This window comes from Protobothrops mucrosquamatus, unplaced genomic scaffold, assembly GCF_001527695.2.
Source record: "Protobothrops mucrosquamatus isolate PMUCROS unplaced genomic scaffold, P.Mucros_1.0 scaffold569, whole genome shotgun sequence".
NCBI lineage: Eukaryota > Metazoa > Chordata > Lepidosauria > Squamata > Viperidae > Protobothrops > Protobothrops mucrosquamatus.
In genome coordinates this window covers 519,141-537,843 of record NW_015386871.1, presented here as the reverse complement: position 1 = coordinate 537,843, position 18,703 = coordinate 519,141, and the positions used below count along the sequence as shown (strand labels likewise).

The 18,703-nt window shown below is 38.3% G+C and overlaps 1 protein-coding gene across 1 annotated transcript in view; it reads left to right on the top strand.

The window, feature by feature from the left end:
• Window positions 1–4,260: 4,260 nt before the first annotated feature.
• Window positions 4,261–18,703, top strand: part of MICALL1 (MICAL like 1) — a 36,140-nt gene continuing 21,697 nt past the window's right edge. The window contains exons 1-2 of the mRNA XM_015817264.1: window positions 4,261–4,406; window positions 15,877–15,925. Coding sequence (XP_015672750.1) covers window positions 4,261–4,406; window positions 15,877–15,925 — 195 coding nt within the window. The remainder of the gene's footprint in view (window positions 4,407–15,876; window positions 15,926–18,703) is intronic.

The following is an 18,703-nucleotide window of genomic DNA, read 5'->3' as shown; positions in this document are numbered from 1 at the left end:
CAATATTCTTTGGAATTCTTTCAAATGCCAATTGTTCAGAATCTAATTTCTATTGTTTATACCTTAGACACCAATCTATCTGATGGCTTTACAAACTCATGCAATGTTTGTAATTGCTTAAATCAGTGTTTCTCAAACTTAGCAACTTTAAGAGGTATGGACTTCAACTCCCAGAATTCCCCAGCCAGCATGAGAAACATTAGCTTTCATAAAGGCTGGTTAATTATAGCACTGCAAGGCAATTGAGAGTTCAGAGTCAAACATTTCTGTGTGCATACGTAAAGGTGAAGTTGATGTTTTGCTTGGCTGGAACAGCTCTAACAAAAGTCACACCCATCCACACCTACCTTGTGCAACTCCTCATTCCAGTCTTCCTTGTCTGACTGGTCTGTGCAGTTTGATAAAGTTTCAGGTAAAGTATTTGATATCCCAAATCACACAAACCTGCTACTATACTTTTATACAAAAATTGGTGTAATTCTGTCCACTACAATCCTTATAATGCATGTTATTTGCTAACTTGTTTTTTAAAAAATCTACATTTTTAATGTATGTACAGTGGCAAAGGATTTATAATGAAGTCCAGGCTTTGAACAGCACTCCATCCCATTTTCCTTTTCAAGCTGATCCTGAGATACTCTCATCCTTATCATCCCTATACTGTACCTTTTTAAAGTTTATACAGGAGGAAAGCTTTTATAATAGAATAATTATTGAAGGAAACATGGGATTACTACAAGGCAATGCTTATTAATAACCTGCCCGCTTGCCCACACAATTTTCAAATGCAAGCTTTTCCTTCTTCCTTCCTCCAGATCTGTCTATTATCTCTACAGGCTGGGTTGTCATCCCTTTGTTTTCTTTCTTCTCCCTCTATCCCGTTACAGATAAGATGTTTTTCAGCTAAATATAAAACAAAGGCAACAAACAACACCCCGAAACTGATTTAGAACTTTGTGCCCAATCTTTTCCACAAAACTTGCAGCATCCTCTGTCCTGTTAGCCACTCCTGAGTTGTACATAGCTATTCTTCAGTACTGTTTAAATGCTATTTTCTCAGTGATTGACACAGGAAGTCAAGAATGGATGAATACTAAATTAATGCAAACTGGATGTAAACATGTATGAACAATACAAAGGAAACCTGTTGAAGTTTAGTCTTATATAAGAGATTGAATAAGAATCCAGAAAACTAGGAACAAGGAGAGTGTAAGTTCTAGTCCCATCTTGTCCATGAAAACCATCTGAGTGACTTTGAACCAGGGATTGTCTCTCAAGCCAACCTCACAGTGTTATTGTATGTGGAAAATGGGAGGTGGTCACATTAAGTATGTTTGCCACCTTGAATACACGTACACACACACACACACACACACATACATTTGCATATAGGAATGGTAAGAATGAGAACATTGTTGTTTTATGATATTGGGAAGATCCTGAAAAAAACAGTGAGATATTTAAAGAATAAGAGGTTTCATACAAATCTGAATGGATGTGATAAAAGCTAAGATGGTTTGGAAAGAAAAAGAGAAGGGATAGCTAGAGAGAATGGCATTGATGTGAACAAAATTTAGTTATGTATCCTTTTCTTATCTCATGGATTTCTATTTTTTTTTCTTACCAGCTCTCTTCTGAGTTCTGCAGAATGTTTTTTGTGCTTTGCATAATGTAGCTCTGAAATGGGATAACTTGACGGATCTGCCTGAATGAATACTACTTCTCCAGTGATTACTGAATTCTCTTTTATTGATATTCTCTTCAATGAAATTTAATTTCTTTGTCTGAGGAATTTGCTATTGTTGAACTTCATATTTGCTCTGGTATGTATGTTGAAATATAATATTTAGTATGCCAGTTTCTCTTGGAGACTTCCTGCAGAACAACCTATAGAATAAATAATAGGGGCATCTGTTGGAAGGGCAATTTTGGGGGGCGGCTGTGTATTATTTGATATTAAAAGGGTTAACAAAGCTATGCATTCCAAAACGAGCCTCTCTCTGAGGAAGATGGTTAGTTAAGGAATATAAGATACAAATAAATAAAAGGTGGACAAGGGCAGAGAAAAGCTATATTTTAATTAAATGCCTTAGTAGACACACAAGTAATCATATGTTTCTATTATATGACAGGCTGTATCCAAAACATTAGGGGAGGCATATATTATGTATCCTAGATTTAGGGTAAAGAAAGCTTTGGAAACAATTCTGCTATTTGAATTTATAAATAGTAGTATAAATTTGAATATTCCCAAATCCTCAAAAGCTGGGCATTTCTACTTGGGGATTCTGTATTTGAAATATGATTTAAAAAATCAAAATGGTGAAAGAATGGAAGTGCCTGCTATCTGAGCACTATTTATAGCATATTTATAGCATTATTAGACTTGACATCTTCTGACTTGAAATGCTAAGAATTAGCAGTGAAAATTCCCAAGTTTTCCCGACTGGCTTCTGCTGCAGCAATAAACTGCCCTCAGTTTCACTCCAAATAAGGGAGAAGTATAGTGCAAGCAATAAAATTCCCCCCATGCATACTCAACCGGTTCTGAGGAGAAAGGCAAAACAGGAAAAACAAGATAAATTCAAAAAGTTCTTTTTGCTTATGCTACTGAGGGGAACAGCATGGAAATAGATGATCCTTACAATAGGAAAGAAGCATTAATTCTTAAAGCAAACAAATAAAAATGTGTGTACTTAATGCCAGAAATAAATCACCACAGCTCTCTGGTGACACTGCTGATGTGGAAATACAAGTGGCTGCATTGTGAATAGGATTGAGTCTGTTCCGCTGTTTCCTACAGAGCCATTTCATTTCTTTCTAATTTCATTGCAGATAATTCAACCTCTTAAAACAGCACGAAAACATGCATGTGTAAGCATGTACACATTCATCCACACCCTCTATTAATTCTGGATAACATGTCCAATTATTCCTATATTTTCCTATGGATAGCATAGTTACTAACAGTAAATAGTTAGTCCTCGACTTACAACCATTCATTTAGTCACTGTTTGAAGTTACAATGGCACTGAAAAAAGTGATTTATGACCGGTTTTCACACTTACAACCATTGCAGCATCCCCATGATTAAATGATCAAAATTAGGACACTTGGCAACTGGCAAGTATTTATGATGGTTGCAGTGTCCTGGGGTCATGTGCTCACCTTCTGCTACATTCTGACAACCAAAGTCAATGGGGAAGCCAGATTCATTTAACAACTATGTTACTAACATCTGCAGTGATTCACTTAACAACTGTGGAAGAAAGGTCATAAAATGGGGCAAAAATCACTTAACAACTGTCTTGCTTAGCAAACAATTTTGGGCTCAAGCAAAATCTCAAATTCAAAAAATCCAGTATTTCAAATTACTAGATCTTTACCCAGAGCCCCTGAATAGTTTTCTCTTGTATCTGCAAGAAAAAAAAAAGAATTTAAGATATATATGTATCTCAGATTAATCTAATTGTATGAAGACTTGATGGTGTGTGCATGTAGGGAAGGGCATCTTGATGAGGGTGTGAGTCAATGTATAGATTTCGAATTTCGTAACTTTAGGTATGTGGTTCCCACTAAATTATGCACAATGGAGGGATAACCTGGACCAAATTTGGTCTGATGTGGCCTGATCTAATTGTGAATCCTTCTAGCTGGAATGCTCGGGATCTCCATTTCCAGTCAAGCCCTAACGGTGGATTAAATCAAATGTCCTTTGGCACAGCACCCTACTTCCACAAAGGTCAAAGCCGGATGTCAAGGTGGTCGTACTAGTTTCCTTACGGTTTCTGAACATGGATGGCTCTATTGAGTGACCGTGAAGGGACGCCCCGAACTAGCGACCTCCCCAGAATTGCGAGGCGACCGCAAGGTGACTCTTCCCGGGCCTCCGTTCGCGCCCAGCCGCCTTCCCCCGTCCCCGGGATGGCGGATGACTAAGAGGAACGCGCTGCGCGGGGATGATCATGGGCGGAGAAGGGACAGGTCTGAGCAGAGTCCGACGGTGTTGCTGGGCGGGAGAGGAAGGAGGCGCCCCCCGGGGGTAGGAGGGGAGCGGGGAACCGCCAGAGAACCCGAGCGGGGAACGGCGGAGCTCAGCCTCCCCGCCCAGGCACCGGGCCGGGAGCCGCACTAGCTCGAAGGCTCGGCCGCGCCGCCTTCCGTTGGCTCGCCCGGGAGGCGCGCCCAGTCCGGGCAGCTCTCCGCTCCGTCCATGCCGCTTTCCCGGGCAGAGGCTCCCTCTTCATTTCCTCCTCTCCGATGTCGGGCCCCCGCAGCGCCTTGCAGGCCTGGTGCCGCCGCCAATGCGAGGGCTACCCGGGCGTGGAGATCCGAGACCTCAGCAGCTCCTTCCGGGATGGCCTGGCCTTTTGCGCCATCCTCCATAGGAACCGGCCTGATTTGCTGTGAGTACCGGGCGACCGCCTCTCGTTCCCCACCCCTTACTCTCCGCAGACAGGACGTGCGGGACTAGGCCCAGCAACCTCGAGCTCGGCTCGACCACCAGCCGCTCGAGGAGGAGCTCCTCTCCAGCTCCCGAGTGGGGGAACCAGCGCCTTCCTCCTGGGAATTTTGAAGAGGGAAAAGATGGGCTACTGGCTAAAAAAACCTTGCTGCACAGAGGCGCCCTCTCCAAGAGACGGACATGAAGTCCTCCTAAAGTAGTGCTTAGAGCCTTGGAGAGACCCCCACCCAGCTGTTCATACCCCTCATAGCAAAGGCACCAACTGGCACCCTTTTACTCCATAGCAACTGATCCCAAACAAGGACTGTTTCCAACTCTGCAATCAGTAGTGCAATGCAACTGGAAATTCGTTGTGTCAAAAGAGCTGGGCCATTCAAATGTCTCTGAAATGGGATCTACTCCCTCTTAATTCAGAAATTTCCTAAAATAGGGTGACTATTCAGTTGTGTATAAATCGTGTATAAAATAGTGTATAAAACTGGTTCCTGATTTTTTTTTTGGCTGAAAATTTGATGGACCCCTTAATAAGCTTTTTCTTTCTGCTACAAATCAAAGGATAACCAAAGTTCATGTGTTAATAATTGTAATTTTGCCTGTCTACAGTAATGAAAAGGATGTGTCCACATTCATGACAAAAATTTTATGAAGCTGAGTTTTATACTTATCAGATTTAGCTGAAAGTCAGTTTCAGTCTTCCTCCTTGTTCCTCATCCCTGAGATGGCTTGTGCAAGAAATTGAAATCTCATCCTACAATAGAATGATATTTTTAGCATCTCAGACTCTTTTAGTTCAAGCTGGTTGACAACCTGGCCTGTGTCAAAATAGCCAATCTTTATCACTAGAAAAAACAAGTGTAGAATATGTACACTTTAGAAAGTGACTTTCTAAAGCTATTATCAACTAGACCATAATCAGGGAATACTGTTTGAAGCTCTATGAAATACGTTTTTGTACTTTCTGCTGTAAGATTCTAACTGACATAGTCAAATATATATCAGGAGTAGGAGAACCTCTTCTTTTTGACTGGAAAAATATGAAATCTTACTTTATGGTTGTACTTTCAGAAGCTTTCTCAAATGAAAATTTCCACCCAGCACTGCTTGATGCTTTTTAGTCTTTTTTGATGTTGCATGGATGTATGGCTCTATGTCTGCCATTACTTTAATTATTTTGTTATCCTAAAGGAGCTTTCCAGTTTAGAGATAGGTATTGGAGTTCTGGTATTAATCATGAATTAGAAACTCAGTTTTAGTATTCAAGATCAGTTAAACTATTTCATCTAAGCCAAACAATAATATCTTATTTTTTTATTTATTACAACAAACACATTATTTATTAAAACTATATGCTACACATTTTGTCAGAAGGTGCCTCTAGGTGGCTTACAACCATTAAAACACCGATATAAAGGATTAAATGTTAAGACAATAAATAGTCATATAATGTTTGATTAAAATTGACAAAGATGGGGATGAAGGGAGCCAAATGCACACTGAAGGAGGTGAGGTCTTATCTCTATTAACCACCTCGTGAAGGACACGCCCCCACTTTTGTAGATCATTTACAATTGTAAACACATTCACAATCATTGCCTTTTAACATGGTCACTTACAAAATTGTTGGCAGTACATGATTGATTTTTTTTTTACAGAATTTCTGGTTAGTGCAAATTCAGAATTTTTGAGAAAAAAAATAGATAAATGTTCATTATCTTAAAAACTATACTGTTTAAATTAGTATGTCCCATTCCTGTTATTTAACAGAATTACACTTTTCAAATGTATTCCTGCAGGCAAATATTAATGCTTCTCTTTTGGAATGTTATCTTGCAAACTTGTGTTGCCCTAGTCAAACTACTTTGTTGTCCATGATGTTACAGATGTGTTTGAAAAAAACACTGATCTAGACAATAACCACCGAAGCTAGCAAAATATGATCCCGTATGTGTCTTATATTTATTTTTGTGTTGTATATAATGGAGATGGAATTAAATTTGTTTATTTACTAGATTTTTAAGCCACTGCAATTGTATTACTCGGTTTATAAAGAATAAAACTTCCATAATAACAATAGTATAACAATAATTACAAATATAACCATAAACAATATTTAACATTTAAACTGGAATAATGTATAAACAATTCCTGTGGTCTATTCTAATTAGTTAAAAGCCCTCCAGAAGAGCTCTGTTTTAATATATTGCTTTTTCTAATCAAAATAAGTGCTTGGGTGGAATAACGAGCAGGAAAGTGGGTGCAGGGTGGTCTCCATCCAAAGATCCCCTCATTTTTAGTTCTGGATAAGCCTGAGCTGCTTTCAAACAATAGGAGTCTTTAGCCAATGATTAAGTATATTATGTAAATACATTTACTGAGTCCCGATCCAATTTAACTCTGGGAAAAAATATTACAAATAATTATTTAGGGGATATTTGTCTATTCTACATATCTGTTAATCCTCCTTCTCCTGTTTGCCTACCCTAGTATAATGCTATGATACAATTACAGAATTAGAGTTAGAAAGCATAGCACCAAATTCAATTTCTTGTTTAGCACTGTTCTCTTACAACTGGGCAACTTTGAAAAATTTGATAAAGTATTAGCAGAAAAATCAAGAGACAATTGTTGCCATCATCCTTATCTCATTTCTATGCCACCAGTTATCTCTATAAGGTTTATAATTATTGGCTCTGAGAATAAAGAATAGAAATGTCTTTAGTAAATTTATGCATTTATATGGAAGTACTGTGTTAGCAACCTTCCTCATCTTGGTGCCTTCCAGATATAGTGGGACTGCAATTGCTAAAATTCTTGAATTATTGAAGTACAATACCTGTAAAACATCAGATTGGGGAAAACTAGACTAGATTGTTTATTTTTATCCCCCTTTATTATTTTTATAAATAATTCAAGGCAGAGAACAAATAGGATACTTCTTCCTCCTCCTATTTTCCTCACAACAACCATTCTGTGAGGTAAGTTGGGTTAGAGAGAGTTACTGATTTAAAGCCACCCTGCCAGCTTTCAAGCATATGGCAGGACTACAGTTCACAGTCCTATGGCTTCTAGCCTGGTGCCTTAAACACGAGACCAACTAGCTCTCTTCTACAGGGGTCTCCAACCTGTGAGCTACAGCCCACTACCGGACAATGGCCTATTTCCAACTGGGCCATGTGAGAGGTGGGCCGGCATGCACAAGCGTGTGCGTGCACACAAATCCCAATTCACGGCAGAGGTGGGCAACGGTGCTTGTAGCCCCCCCTCACACGAGCGGCGGGCATGGGTGCCAGCTGCTCACACAAATGAAGCTGTGCGCATGCGCACCTGCCCCTCACACAAAACTATCCCCTCTTCCCCTCCTCCCTCCCCGTCCTGCGCCAGGCTGCCAACTTGGAAAGGTTGGGGAACACTGCTCTATTAGGCCAAACTAGATTAGGTATGACATTGATGAATGTCTGATAAAGATACTTGGTGATAGTCATTCAGTAGTTTTAAAATAAATGTGATAGTGTTGAGGTCCAATGAAGCAGCTGTCTAATAAGCACAAGGCCTGATGTGGCCTTGAAGCAAGTTGCTCCAAAGAGGTGAATTCAGCCCAGAGCCCATTAAGCACAAGTTACTGCTCTGAAATATCTCAGCTGTGAATCTCTGCTCTTGCAAATGGTCTAAGTAAGCACTTCTTATTTAACGGGAGTGAACTGAGTTGCCAACTTGACACATTAGAGCCTTACAAGGACATAGCATGTTAAGAAATAACTTTCCAAGGAACATCTGAAGGGAGTGTTGAATCATTTTAACTACTTCAGCATGTCTTGACTTGGAAGCTAGAGGATTGAAGAATGGAAAGAAATGATCAAAAATCACTCCATTGGTAGATCAAAAGAAATCCTGTATTCCCTTATTTTATCAGAGTTCTTGGTGAACTGTTTGGATAATAAAGTCCTGCCTGATGCTGGCCATGGGAAATCAGGTCTCCCTTCTGTGACTTGTGATTTCTGTGTTCTCAACTCTTGGTTAGGGAGAGTATTCAGTCATAATTGTATTTTACTTTGTGTACTCACATGGAAAATGAAGATAGAAATGGAAGAGATTTGTATGAATTTGTACTATAGTCTACTTGTATAATCTATATACTACTAAAAGCTTTGTGTCTGTAACCTTTAACTGGATGAACAGTGCATTATAGGGAAAATCTTTGGACAAAACATTTTGAACCAAATATACTAAACTTAAATATGTCCTAAATCTGGGATTCATGACTCCCATGGAATTGAAATTTGGCAAATTTTATAAAACTTGACATACAAATTACAAAAATAATACAAAATGTCATAAAAGATTTCCTTTAATCAGCTGCTGATATTTGACTATGCTGCATAGTTCAACATGGGCTGTTTCAAGGCAGATACATCTCTGAATATCTTCCTGAATTTTTAAGAACTTTTCTAGTATATTAGAAGCTCTGCCTTTTTTGAAGGCCTTGAAGAATGTGGCAAGGAAATATCCCTGAAGCAATGACCAGTCAGGTTATTGGTTGTCTTCTTATGTTTTAAAGCACTGAGTCAGCATACTGGTTTCCAATGAGAAGCCTGGATTCCTGTTGTCAATAAAAAGATCAAAACATTGTAACAGTTGTAGGAGTGAGGCTTGATAGGTTAGATTATCATCCCTTCTACCCTCTTTAAAATGGTAGAAGGAAGACGACTTGTGTGAAATGGGTTGCAGTAATGGATGATATGATACCAGTTGAGGGGTCCCTCCAGTTGGATAGCATTCAATATGCTATTGAGGAAGAGCTGAGTATTTTTAGATGTACAATATTAATGGTATCTATGATGCAGCTACATTGAAGTCATTAAGGCATCTAAGTTCCTAATGTTGCTCTGCAGAGAAGACACTCTCAAGATGTGAAGACAGATTTATATTAGGAATATGGAAAATGCGAAAACACAACACAATGAAAGATTAAATGAATCTACTGCAAGTTGGGGGGCACCATAGCCGAGTGGTTAAAGACACTGAGCTTGTCAGCTGGAAAGCTCACAGCCCAGGTTGGACAACCAGGTCCCACACAATGGAGTGAGCTCCCATTACTGCCCTCAATTCCTGCCCACATAGCAGTTCAAAACCATGCAAATGAGTAGACAAATAGGTACTACTTTGGTGAAAAGGTAACAGCATTCCAATGACCTCGGCATAGTCATGCTGACTATATGACCACAGAAAGTGTCTTCGGACAACGCTGGCTCCCTTTAAGAAATGGAGATGATATTAATATTTGTTTACTTGTAGTTGAATGTTAGCCTAGGTTTGGTTTGGGAAGTCTGGGGGGTAGGGGGATGGGATAAATTATTGTGTAATACTTGTGATGTATTTTTTCGTTTATGATAAAAACAATAAAATTTTATATTGAAAAAAAAAAAAGAAATGGAGATGAGCACTGCCCCCTAGAGTTGGACATGACAGGACAGGGGAAACCTTTACCTTTACATTAACATCTGCAATATCAACAAATTGAAATGGATTAAAAATTGACACTTTCAACTCAGGATACAAAAAACAAAAAAAGGAATGCCATTACTTTCATAGTCAAGAAGATATAGAAATACAGTGACTAAATAATATTAATTCAACTTTGTGGACAATCCTCTAATGCAATAGTTATCTAAGTTTATGCTTTAATCATTGTTGCAGGAAAAAAAAGGAAATTCATAAAAAAGGAAATTCACAATTCTAGTCAAATTCAAACTGAAACTAACAGAACATGTGTCAGGACCAGCTCAAACTGGAAGGAGTCTAAGGAGGTGTCTTAGAACAGGGCTTTTCAACCAGTGGTACGGGTACCACCTGTGGTACATTGGCACCTGGCAGGTGGTACGCGACCAAATCAGAAAAGTGGTAGTGGGGGAGGGAAATGAGCTGAACCGGTGGCAGCACCGCACAAGCCTGAGTGAGAGATGGCTGGAGCTGCAGGGCTGTCAGGGCTCAGCAGAAGCGCCAGGATCAGCGCTTCTTTGGGGCTGTCAGGGCTCAGTGGAAGCATCAGGATCAGCGCCAGGCTCCATCTGGAGCTCAGCGCTGATCCTGGCACTTCTGCTAAGCCCAGAAGAAGCGCTGATCAGCTGGAATGTTGCAGCATCTCCAGGGTCTTGTGATTTACATTCAGATGCTTGGCAACTGATTCATATTTATGACGGTCACAGTGTCCCAGGGTCATGTGAAGTGACCAAAACCTGCTGCAACCACCCAGCAGATGGGGGGAATAAAAATCAAACACCCCCCACTCCACCCCTGCTGCCAATCCTCAACAGAAATGCTCACAACAATGAAAAGCTCGGACAGGAGGAAGAGCACCGCCAGGTGGGCAGGCAGGTGTCTTGCTTGGCTGTGGCTTGGGGGGCACTTTTTCAGTGCCATTGTAACTTCGAACAGTCACTAATCGAACTGTTGTAAGTCAAGTGACTTCATCACTTTTTTCCTTTTTTGGGGGGGGGGTCATCAAGTTTTTGACACCTTGCTAGGCGACTGGTGGTATTCGGATATTGCCATATCCTAAAAGTGGTACAATGGGTGAAAAGATTGAAAAGCCCTGTCTTAGAAAGCAACAGGGACACATCTGGGGCTGATATGGTTGCAGAGCATTCTGAGCAGCTGGAAGCAGCAGAGGGTGAGATTTCTGATCTAGGATCTCCTCCTAGCCCTAAGGCATGTAAGGCTGAGTGAAGGGCAGAACAGAGGAGATCTGAGCAGCTCTTTGCCACACAAGGGTGTTCCCACTGGTAATTGCTTGCACCTGGTGGAGGCTCTATTTTAGAACACTTCTAGAAATCAGTCCCATGTTGGGAACAACTACCTAACTGCATCTTGTGAAAAACTACCTCTTGCTTTTTCACTATGACCTACAATTGTATCTTAGACTTTTGGATTGCCTTCTGACACTGACTCTGCATCCTGCTCTGGACTCATGTGCTTGGACTTCTCCTCAGGCAAACTGCTCAGGGAGGTGACTTGGATTTGAGGTGTGTAATTATACACCCTGTTTGTGCTGCCTGTATTTCCTTTCCCAGTAACATTTACAGCTTCTTCTGTGCTTCTTGGAGACAAGAAAGTCAGATTGGGAAAGAGAAAAATGTAGTTGAACTATATAGCCTAGGATGTTGAAATGAAGCAGAACAACAGATTTTTTTTTTCATTACTAGCATATTCTTTGGATGGCCAAAACAACATCTATATGCATGGACATCACCAGATAGAATACCCAGAAATCAAATTGACTATATTATTGGTATAAGGAGATGGAAAAACTCAGTTGCAAAGTTGCGGCCAGGGGTTGACCATGGAACAAGTTGTGAACTATTCATGTGTAAGTTCTAAGTGAAGCTAATGTAGAAAAGCAGAGCCAAACAGTTTCCCAAAATTATATCGAATACACACACACACATACACTAACACACATACACACACACACAAACATACACACTATTTTCAAGGTAAATATCAGAAATCATTTTGAAGTCTTGAACCTTATTGATAGAGAACCAGAGAAATTATGTAGTGAAATCAAAGAAGTTATTAAGGATGAATGAGAAAGCAGGCTGCCAAATATCAAGAAACAAAAACAAAAAAAAGCAAAATGGGTGTCGGAACAGATGATGGAAATTGCTAAGAGAAGAGAAGCCAAAGCTAAGGAAAAAAAATCTCATGAAAGAGCTTAACAAAGGATTTTGGAAAGCTGTTAGAAGATACAGAAGTAGTATTGCATTGATATTGAAGATGAAAAGAGACATGGAAAAGCAGGGAAGGACTTCCAAAATATTTCTGAACACAGAAGCTGGTTCCAACATTAAATTAATATGCCATTGGCTAGATAATACCTTATTCCAAAAAGATCAAATAGGGCTGGAAGGAATATATTGAAATTCTGTACAGTAAAGATGTTAGCATCTGGGATATCTTAGAAGATATTCCATAGTTTACAAGAGCTTCTGGTACTAAAGATAATGGAATAGCATGCAGCGGAAGAGAAACCAGAAAGATATAACCGAGCTATGCCAGAAATTTAAAGAATGAAACAATGTCCAAAAAATTAGAAGAAATATATACCCAAAAATTAGAAGAAATATATACCAAAGCCGAAACAAGGACATTTAACAGATTATGCAAAATATCAGACAATATCTTAGGATCATCCAACACAGATTAAAACCCCACATAGAAGGAGAGATACCAGGCATTCAAAATGATTTTAGAAAAGACATGATTGCTGATGCATACTGGATAATTGAGAAGGCCAAAGATGGCTGGTGATATATTCTTAATCTGGTCATTGTTGTTTTAACTTTGGATGCCATAGATTTTATTTTCTTGTTTTAGTTTTAATCTTTGTATAGTGTCCAAAGTCACTGTTATGAGATGGGCAGCTGTATAAATTATACAGAAAAATAAGACTATTTTTTAAAAAGTAAATAATGTGCTTCATTATTTGTAGAAAAAACCTTTGATTGTGTCTGTCGCATCAAACTATGAAATGTCCTTAAAAAATAGGAAACCTAGGACATCTCATTGTCCTTAAGCAAAAGTTACACACAGTCAGGAAGCTACAGTCTGGATGAAACATGGTGAAAGAGACTCGCCCCAGGTTGGCAAGAGTGAGACAAGACTTTTTCTTCCTGTATTCAACCTCACGGCTGAATATATGGTGAAGGGGACTGCATTTGAAGCATGGATTTAAAATTGGAGGAAGAAAAAGCAATAACCTGAGCCATAGTGATTATGTTACTCTGATAACTGTAAATGCAAATTATTTGAAAGTTCTAGTAATGAAAGTCAAGGGTCACGGAGAAAAAAAGGGCGTAAGATTAAATATAAAAAAGTCACAATAATGACAACAGATACAATATCCAGCCTTAGGATTGAAATGAACATATTGAAGTGGTAGACAGTTTTTGCCTTTTGGGCTTGACTAATGTCAACAGTAAAGGAAATAGTCAAAAATATTCTATAGGCTAGTACTTGTTAGAGTAGTAGCGAAGGCCTTGGCTATACATATGCCTTGACGATCTGTATCTATAGAACAGCGATCACCAACCTTTGCGGCTTGGTGGCCCAGCTGGGTGGGGGGGGAAGAGGGGAACCGGGCTATGCGAGTGGCGGGCCTGCGCAAGCGCAAACAGCTTCACTCACACAAGAGAGAAAAGAAGCCTTTGGAGCACCGCTTGTGTGAGTGGAACTGCGCGTGCACATGGCCACCGGCCCACCTCTTGGACGGCCCAGTTTTGAGTAAGCCATGGCCCAGTAGGGGGCTGCAGCTCCCTGATTTAGAAGCTCAGAATCTGTAAAAGAATTCAAAAATGATTTGGGGTTAAGTGAAATAACCAACCTAGAGCTCTTAGTTGGCATATGAATGACCGCTAAAATTATCATACTTTGAACACATTATGGATCTATCTCTTGTAAAAGTCCATAATGCTGGGAAATGGGAAAGGGGAAAATGGGACAACTAATAGAAGGTGATGGACTTGATTACAGCGGCAAAAGATCCTTGTCAGAAGCCCTGAAAGTCCTGGTTCATCTTGGAGAAAGTATATCTACAGTATTTGATTATTAAGAGTTAAAACACGGACTTGAAAATACATGAAAAAGTCCATCAGCAAGTACTGCTGACTGAAAAGGCAAAATAGTATCAAATCATACCAAAGTCCAATACTGAGGCCAATTTTTGGCATCATAAATAAAGCTTAAGGAAATGTATATTTTTACTCCCAGAGTTATTAAGTTCTGCTATATAACAGTACAGTTGCTGCAATGTTGTGTGTAATCACTATTAGTAGATACAGCCTCAAATTTAAATTACTAAGTTTCCATAATAAGTAAACATGATAAATAAAAAGATAAATAAAGGCTGATCCAGCAGATATATGAGTGATAAATAATCATAAAACTCACTTCCAACTATATATGCAATTATTTGATTATATTGACATATAGTCCTGCTGCCTTCCTTGTGTATATCTTAGCAAAATAGGATTTAATCAACTTCCCCCTCTCCAAATATGTTGGGGTATTGTCATTCCTGCCCAAAGTGACTATTTATCGTATTAGAGCGCTCATAAACCCTCACTTAAAGGAAAATTACAGTGTTCCTGAAGAATATTTGGTGAAGGAGACTTTTGCAGACAAATATCATGGTAACCAAGGAACAAAATCAAGTTTAACAAAGTTTAAAAATGTACCCATCAATTAAATAAATTTTGCCTGAATTCACATATCCATCCATACAGTACAAGAAAAAGCAACTTACTGTGGTTTTCAACTTTACCTTGGCTTCAAATGTGCACAGGTGCTCAGTATAAATCTAAAAAAACCCTCTGTGATCACAGAACAGATAATGCTATTATAACCAATGAGGTTTACTCATAGCAACTTAGCTATTTGTAGGCCAGTCCTAACTTGTTTATTTTCTTCTGTTGATTAGAACAACTGACTACCGGTATTTCTGAATCTATTAGTAAGTTCATAGAAAAGAAGGCTAAACTTCAGAGAAGTATCTTTTAGTGACAGGGCTGAGGAAAAATCACATAATTCAGTCATAGCATATTCCAAAGTAGACAGACAAGACTAGAAAATGTGTTTATAAAACAGAAATTGATGGCATTGAAGATTGGAGTTTTGCATTGAAACATATGCAAATGCATTTCAAATGTAGGTGTCACATGAATAGATATTGGCATCATGTACCAATAATCTGCTTTTGTCTCCTCTTGACAGCATGAAAGCATGCTTGAAACTCTGCTTTCTAGAAACATAATTGCATGGAAATTTAGGAATTATTAAAAAACCCATCTTAGAACTATAGACATGTTGGTGTATTCTCTGTGTATTGTAAAAACGTATCTCCCATCTGCAAAAAGATTATACTGGTCCCGGCCTTGTATTCTGTTTTTCTTGACTTTAGCTTCATTGTCAGTACAATTTTCAGTAACTATTCACACTTTCAGTGATTTTCTCACATAGTGGAAATATGTGCAAGGAAACTGTGCAAAGGAATTGAGAAAATGGAGTGCATCAAAGAAAAATTGTTTTGAACCTAGATTTCAGGTGAACCCATTGGGACATAATTTTGGCAAGTTGCAAAGAAAGAGCTGTAAAGCTGTTCCTTTGCTAATCAGAATGCTTTTTATGCTAGATCTCTTTTTTTTAAAGGCACTTTTATTGTGATTGTTTAAAGTTTAAAGTTTCCTTCCTTCTGTATTCTTGAAAAGTCCACAATTTAAAGCTTTCTTGTTCAACTGTAATGTCAAAGGTTCTGTTCTCTGAAAATTTTACTACTGTTTACTGAGAAATACTGCAACATTGAGCTGTATAATCTAATGTACTTATTTTATGACATCTCTTTTCTTTTCAATTTTCAGGAACTTTACTTCCCTCTCCAAAGAAAATGTATATGAGAACAATCGTTTGGTAAGTTCTGGCCTCTGGCTTCATTGTAATCATACTTCATCATACTTGGTTTTTAGTCCTTTTTTCTAACTGTAGTTGATATGCCTGCTATGAAAATCAGCAGACATAGCTCAACTTGAAATGCATATGCTGGTTACATTAAATGAGTGTCATGCATGCTATGTATGGATAACTAGAAATCTGCTGGTGAAAAAAGCTAATTTTTGTTAGAATGAATTCATCTTTGTTCGACAGGCCGTTATCCAGATGTGTTGATTTATAACGCTCCATATTTCTGGATAGCATGGCTATTAACCAGTTCCACAGTTGTAAATTCCAAAGCATCTGGAAATCATCAGGTTTGGGAAAACTGCAGCAAAGACATTTGTTGAAGATATAGGGAGAAGAGAAATAGAATAAAGCATCAGTTCTGCTAAAGAGGGGAGGAGAAATTTCTGTGTGTCCTGTTTTCTATGTTACGTATTTCCACATTTTTATCAATATTCATTAAGTGCAGCCTTTTCCAATATAGTATCTCTGGCAGTGACAGCAATTGATTGACTATGCAGGCTCAGAAGCTGGCTGGTTAGTCCTGATTGGGAATTTTCTTGGGAATACCAGAGCTATGGGCTTGACTGGGAAGTTGAAGAAATTCTTGAGAAAAAACCATGTTCCATATTGCTGCCAAGACAACTACGTGGATAGGTGTATGAAGTTCACATGAAGCTAAGCTCAACTTGAAAAGTTTTTATATTTTTCCCAATCTGGTGCCCTTAACTGGCTGTGCTTGGTGGAAGTTTCATACCAATACTTAAATTGGCTTATTCTTGTTGATTTAAATTTCTTTAATTTCTTATGCAAGCTTATTTCTAATTTTCACCACCACAGCCTTTCTAGAAGTTGGTATCAGGGAAGAGGGATTAGGATGTAAATAATTTTCCAGGAGACCATTAGTACATAGGTCAAGGTAAGTCTCATCACCTTATAATCCAATTGTTCTGCTAGCAAGGTTCTTCAATAGTTAGATTTTTTTCCCTTGAAAAGAAATATATTTGCATTCTAAAGGTGTTTAATCTTATGCACAGTATTGCTGTAATAGATTTCATATTTGTACAGCAAACTTGGCAGATTCAAGCGTGCAATCCAGTATCATGGGCTTGTCGTGCCAATGAAAGAATGTGCTTAGATTTTGCCTGTGTGGCTAGTGTAAATTATCCAATTACTGTAAATAATAATCTACACTAGGAAAACAGTACTGATGTAATTGTAAAGTTCTGATTAGCAGTAGACTAGTTGAGATGTAATCCTTGCTGGTTTTAATCTGAGGGAAAATGAGCAAGGACACAATATTAGTACTTTTTAATGTATAGATATTGATGCACACTTTTTAACAGTATCGGTTAAGATACTGTTTGGTTTTGCTCATTACCAAGTTTATGGCATCAAATTTTTATGTCTCAACATTTTGCATGAGTGGTCCATTTATGGACTGTTGATGAAAACATATTCTTTTATGATGGGCATTTTCAGAGATGGATTATATGCATCTGATTATAGATTCTTTTAAAAATAATGCACTTCTTGCTAGTTTATTTACAGTTTACTGCTGTTATTTTTAATATATTGTATGTTTTGTTTTAGAAAAGGAAGGTTAAAATATTTGTAATTATAATGTAACCATAAATTACAAATACTTTCCACTATGATTTTTATGTAAAAGCAGTTAAGCTTTGGTATTCTTAGATTAAGGAGCACTGATTGATTTATCCAGTTAGACTTTAGTTCAGCTGAGAATTAGTCAACAGTCCAACATTCCATTTACTGTAATGGATTATATAAGAAGCAAATCTGCATTTTCATTAATCTCTTTTATTTCTGCTTCACTCATTGTCCCTGGTAATTGCTTATGACTGGAAATACTTTGCCTTGGTAATTTCATTTGCCCATTAGGAGTGTATCACCATAACTTCTTTTTAATTAAAGCATATTTACCGTAGTTGTATAATATTTTCTAAAAGCAATTTTTTGTGCGGTCAACATTTGGAGGGGGGTTGAGCAGGAATTCTAGTGTTGGAAAGGAAAGGGATATTGTGATGTATATAACAGCAAAAAAGGAGGCAAAAGGGCCTGCCACAAGATATACATGGGGAAAACAGAACATATTGTTTTCCATCACTTTTTATATGTTTTTTGTTTTTTGTTTATTACCTTTTCATTCATTCTTTTATTGCTTTTGCGTTCCATCAAGGCAATGCTTGTAATTTGCTGTCTCCATTTTATTCATGCCAAAATAAGTCAGGCTGAAAGCTGATGATTTGCCCCAGGGCATGTGATTAGCTTTGTAGCTAAATAGGAATTTGAAGCTGAGTTGTCTTAATCATAGCCTGATACACTACCTATTACATCATTATTGTCTTTTTAATTATGGGTCAGTTTGTTTCACTCCGACTACAGCCAAACATATGTGGAAACAGAAATACTATACATGTACAATTCTCTGATATAAAGGGACTCAAAAGATGGTATAACTAGGATTATGCAGACCATTCCACTCTCAAACATAGACCATTCTCAATATTGCACAAAGTTATGATCCTAACATGGAAGGTTTGACTTCATAACAGGCCATTCTGAGTATTCTGGAATAGCATGGCCTGCTCCTTGCTTACTAATGGGCAAAGTGGAAACTCCTCTCTTATACTGAAGTGATTATAAATCAGTGATGATTTACAGGCTTGTGAGTCTTATTTTACTTATGAATAATGCCCCTAATGTGATGGACAAAATTAAGTTTGATTT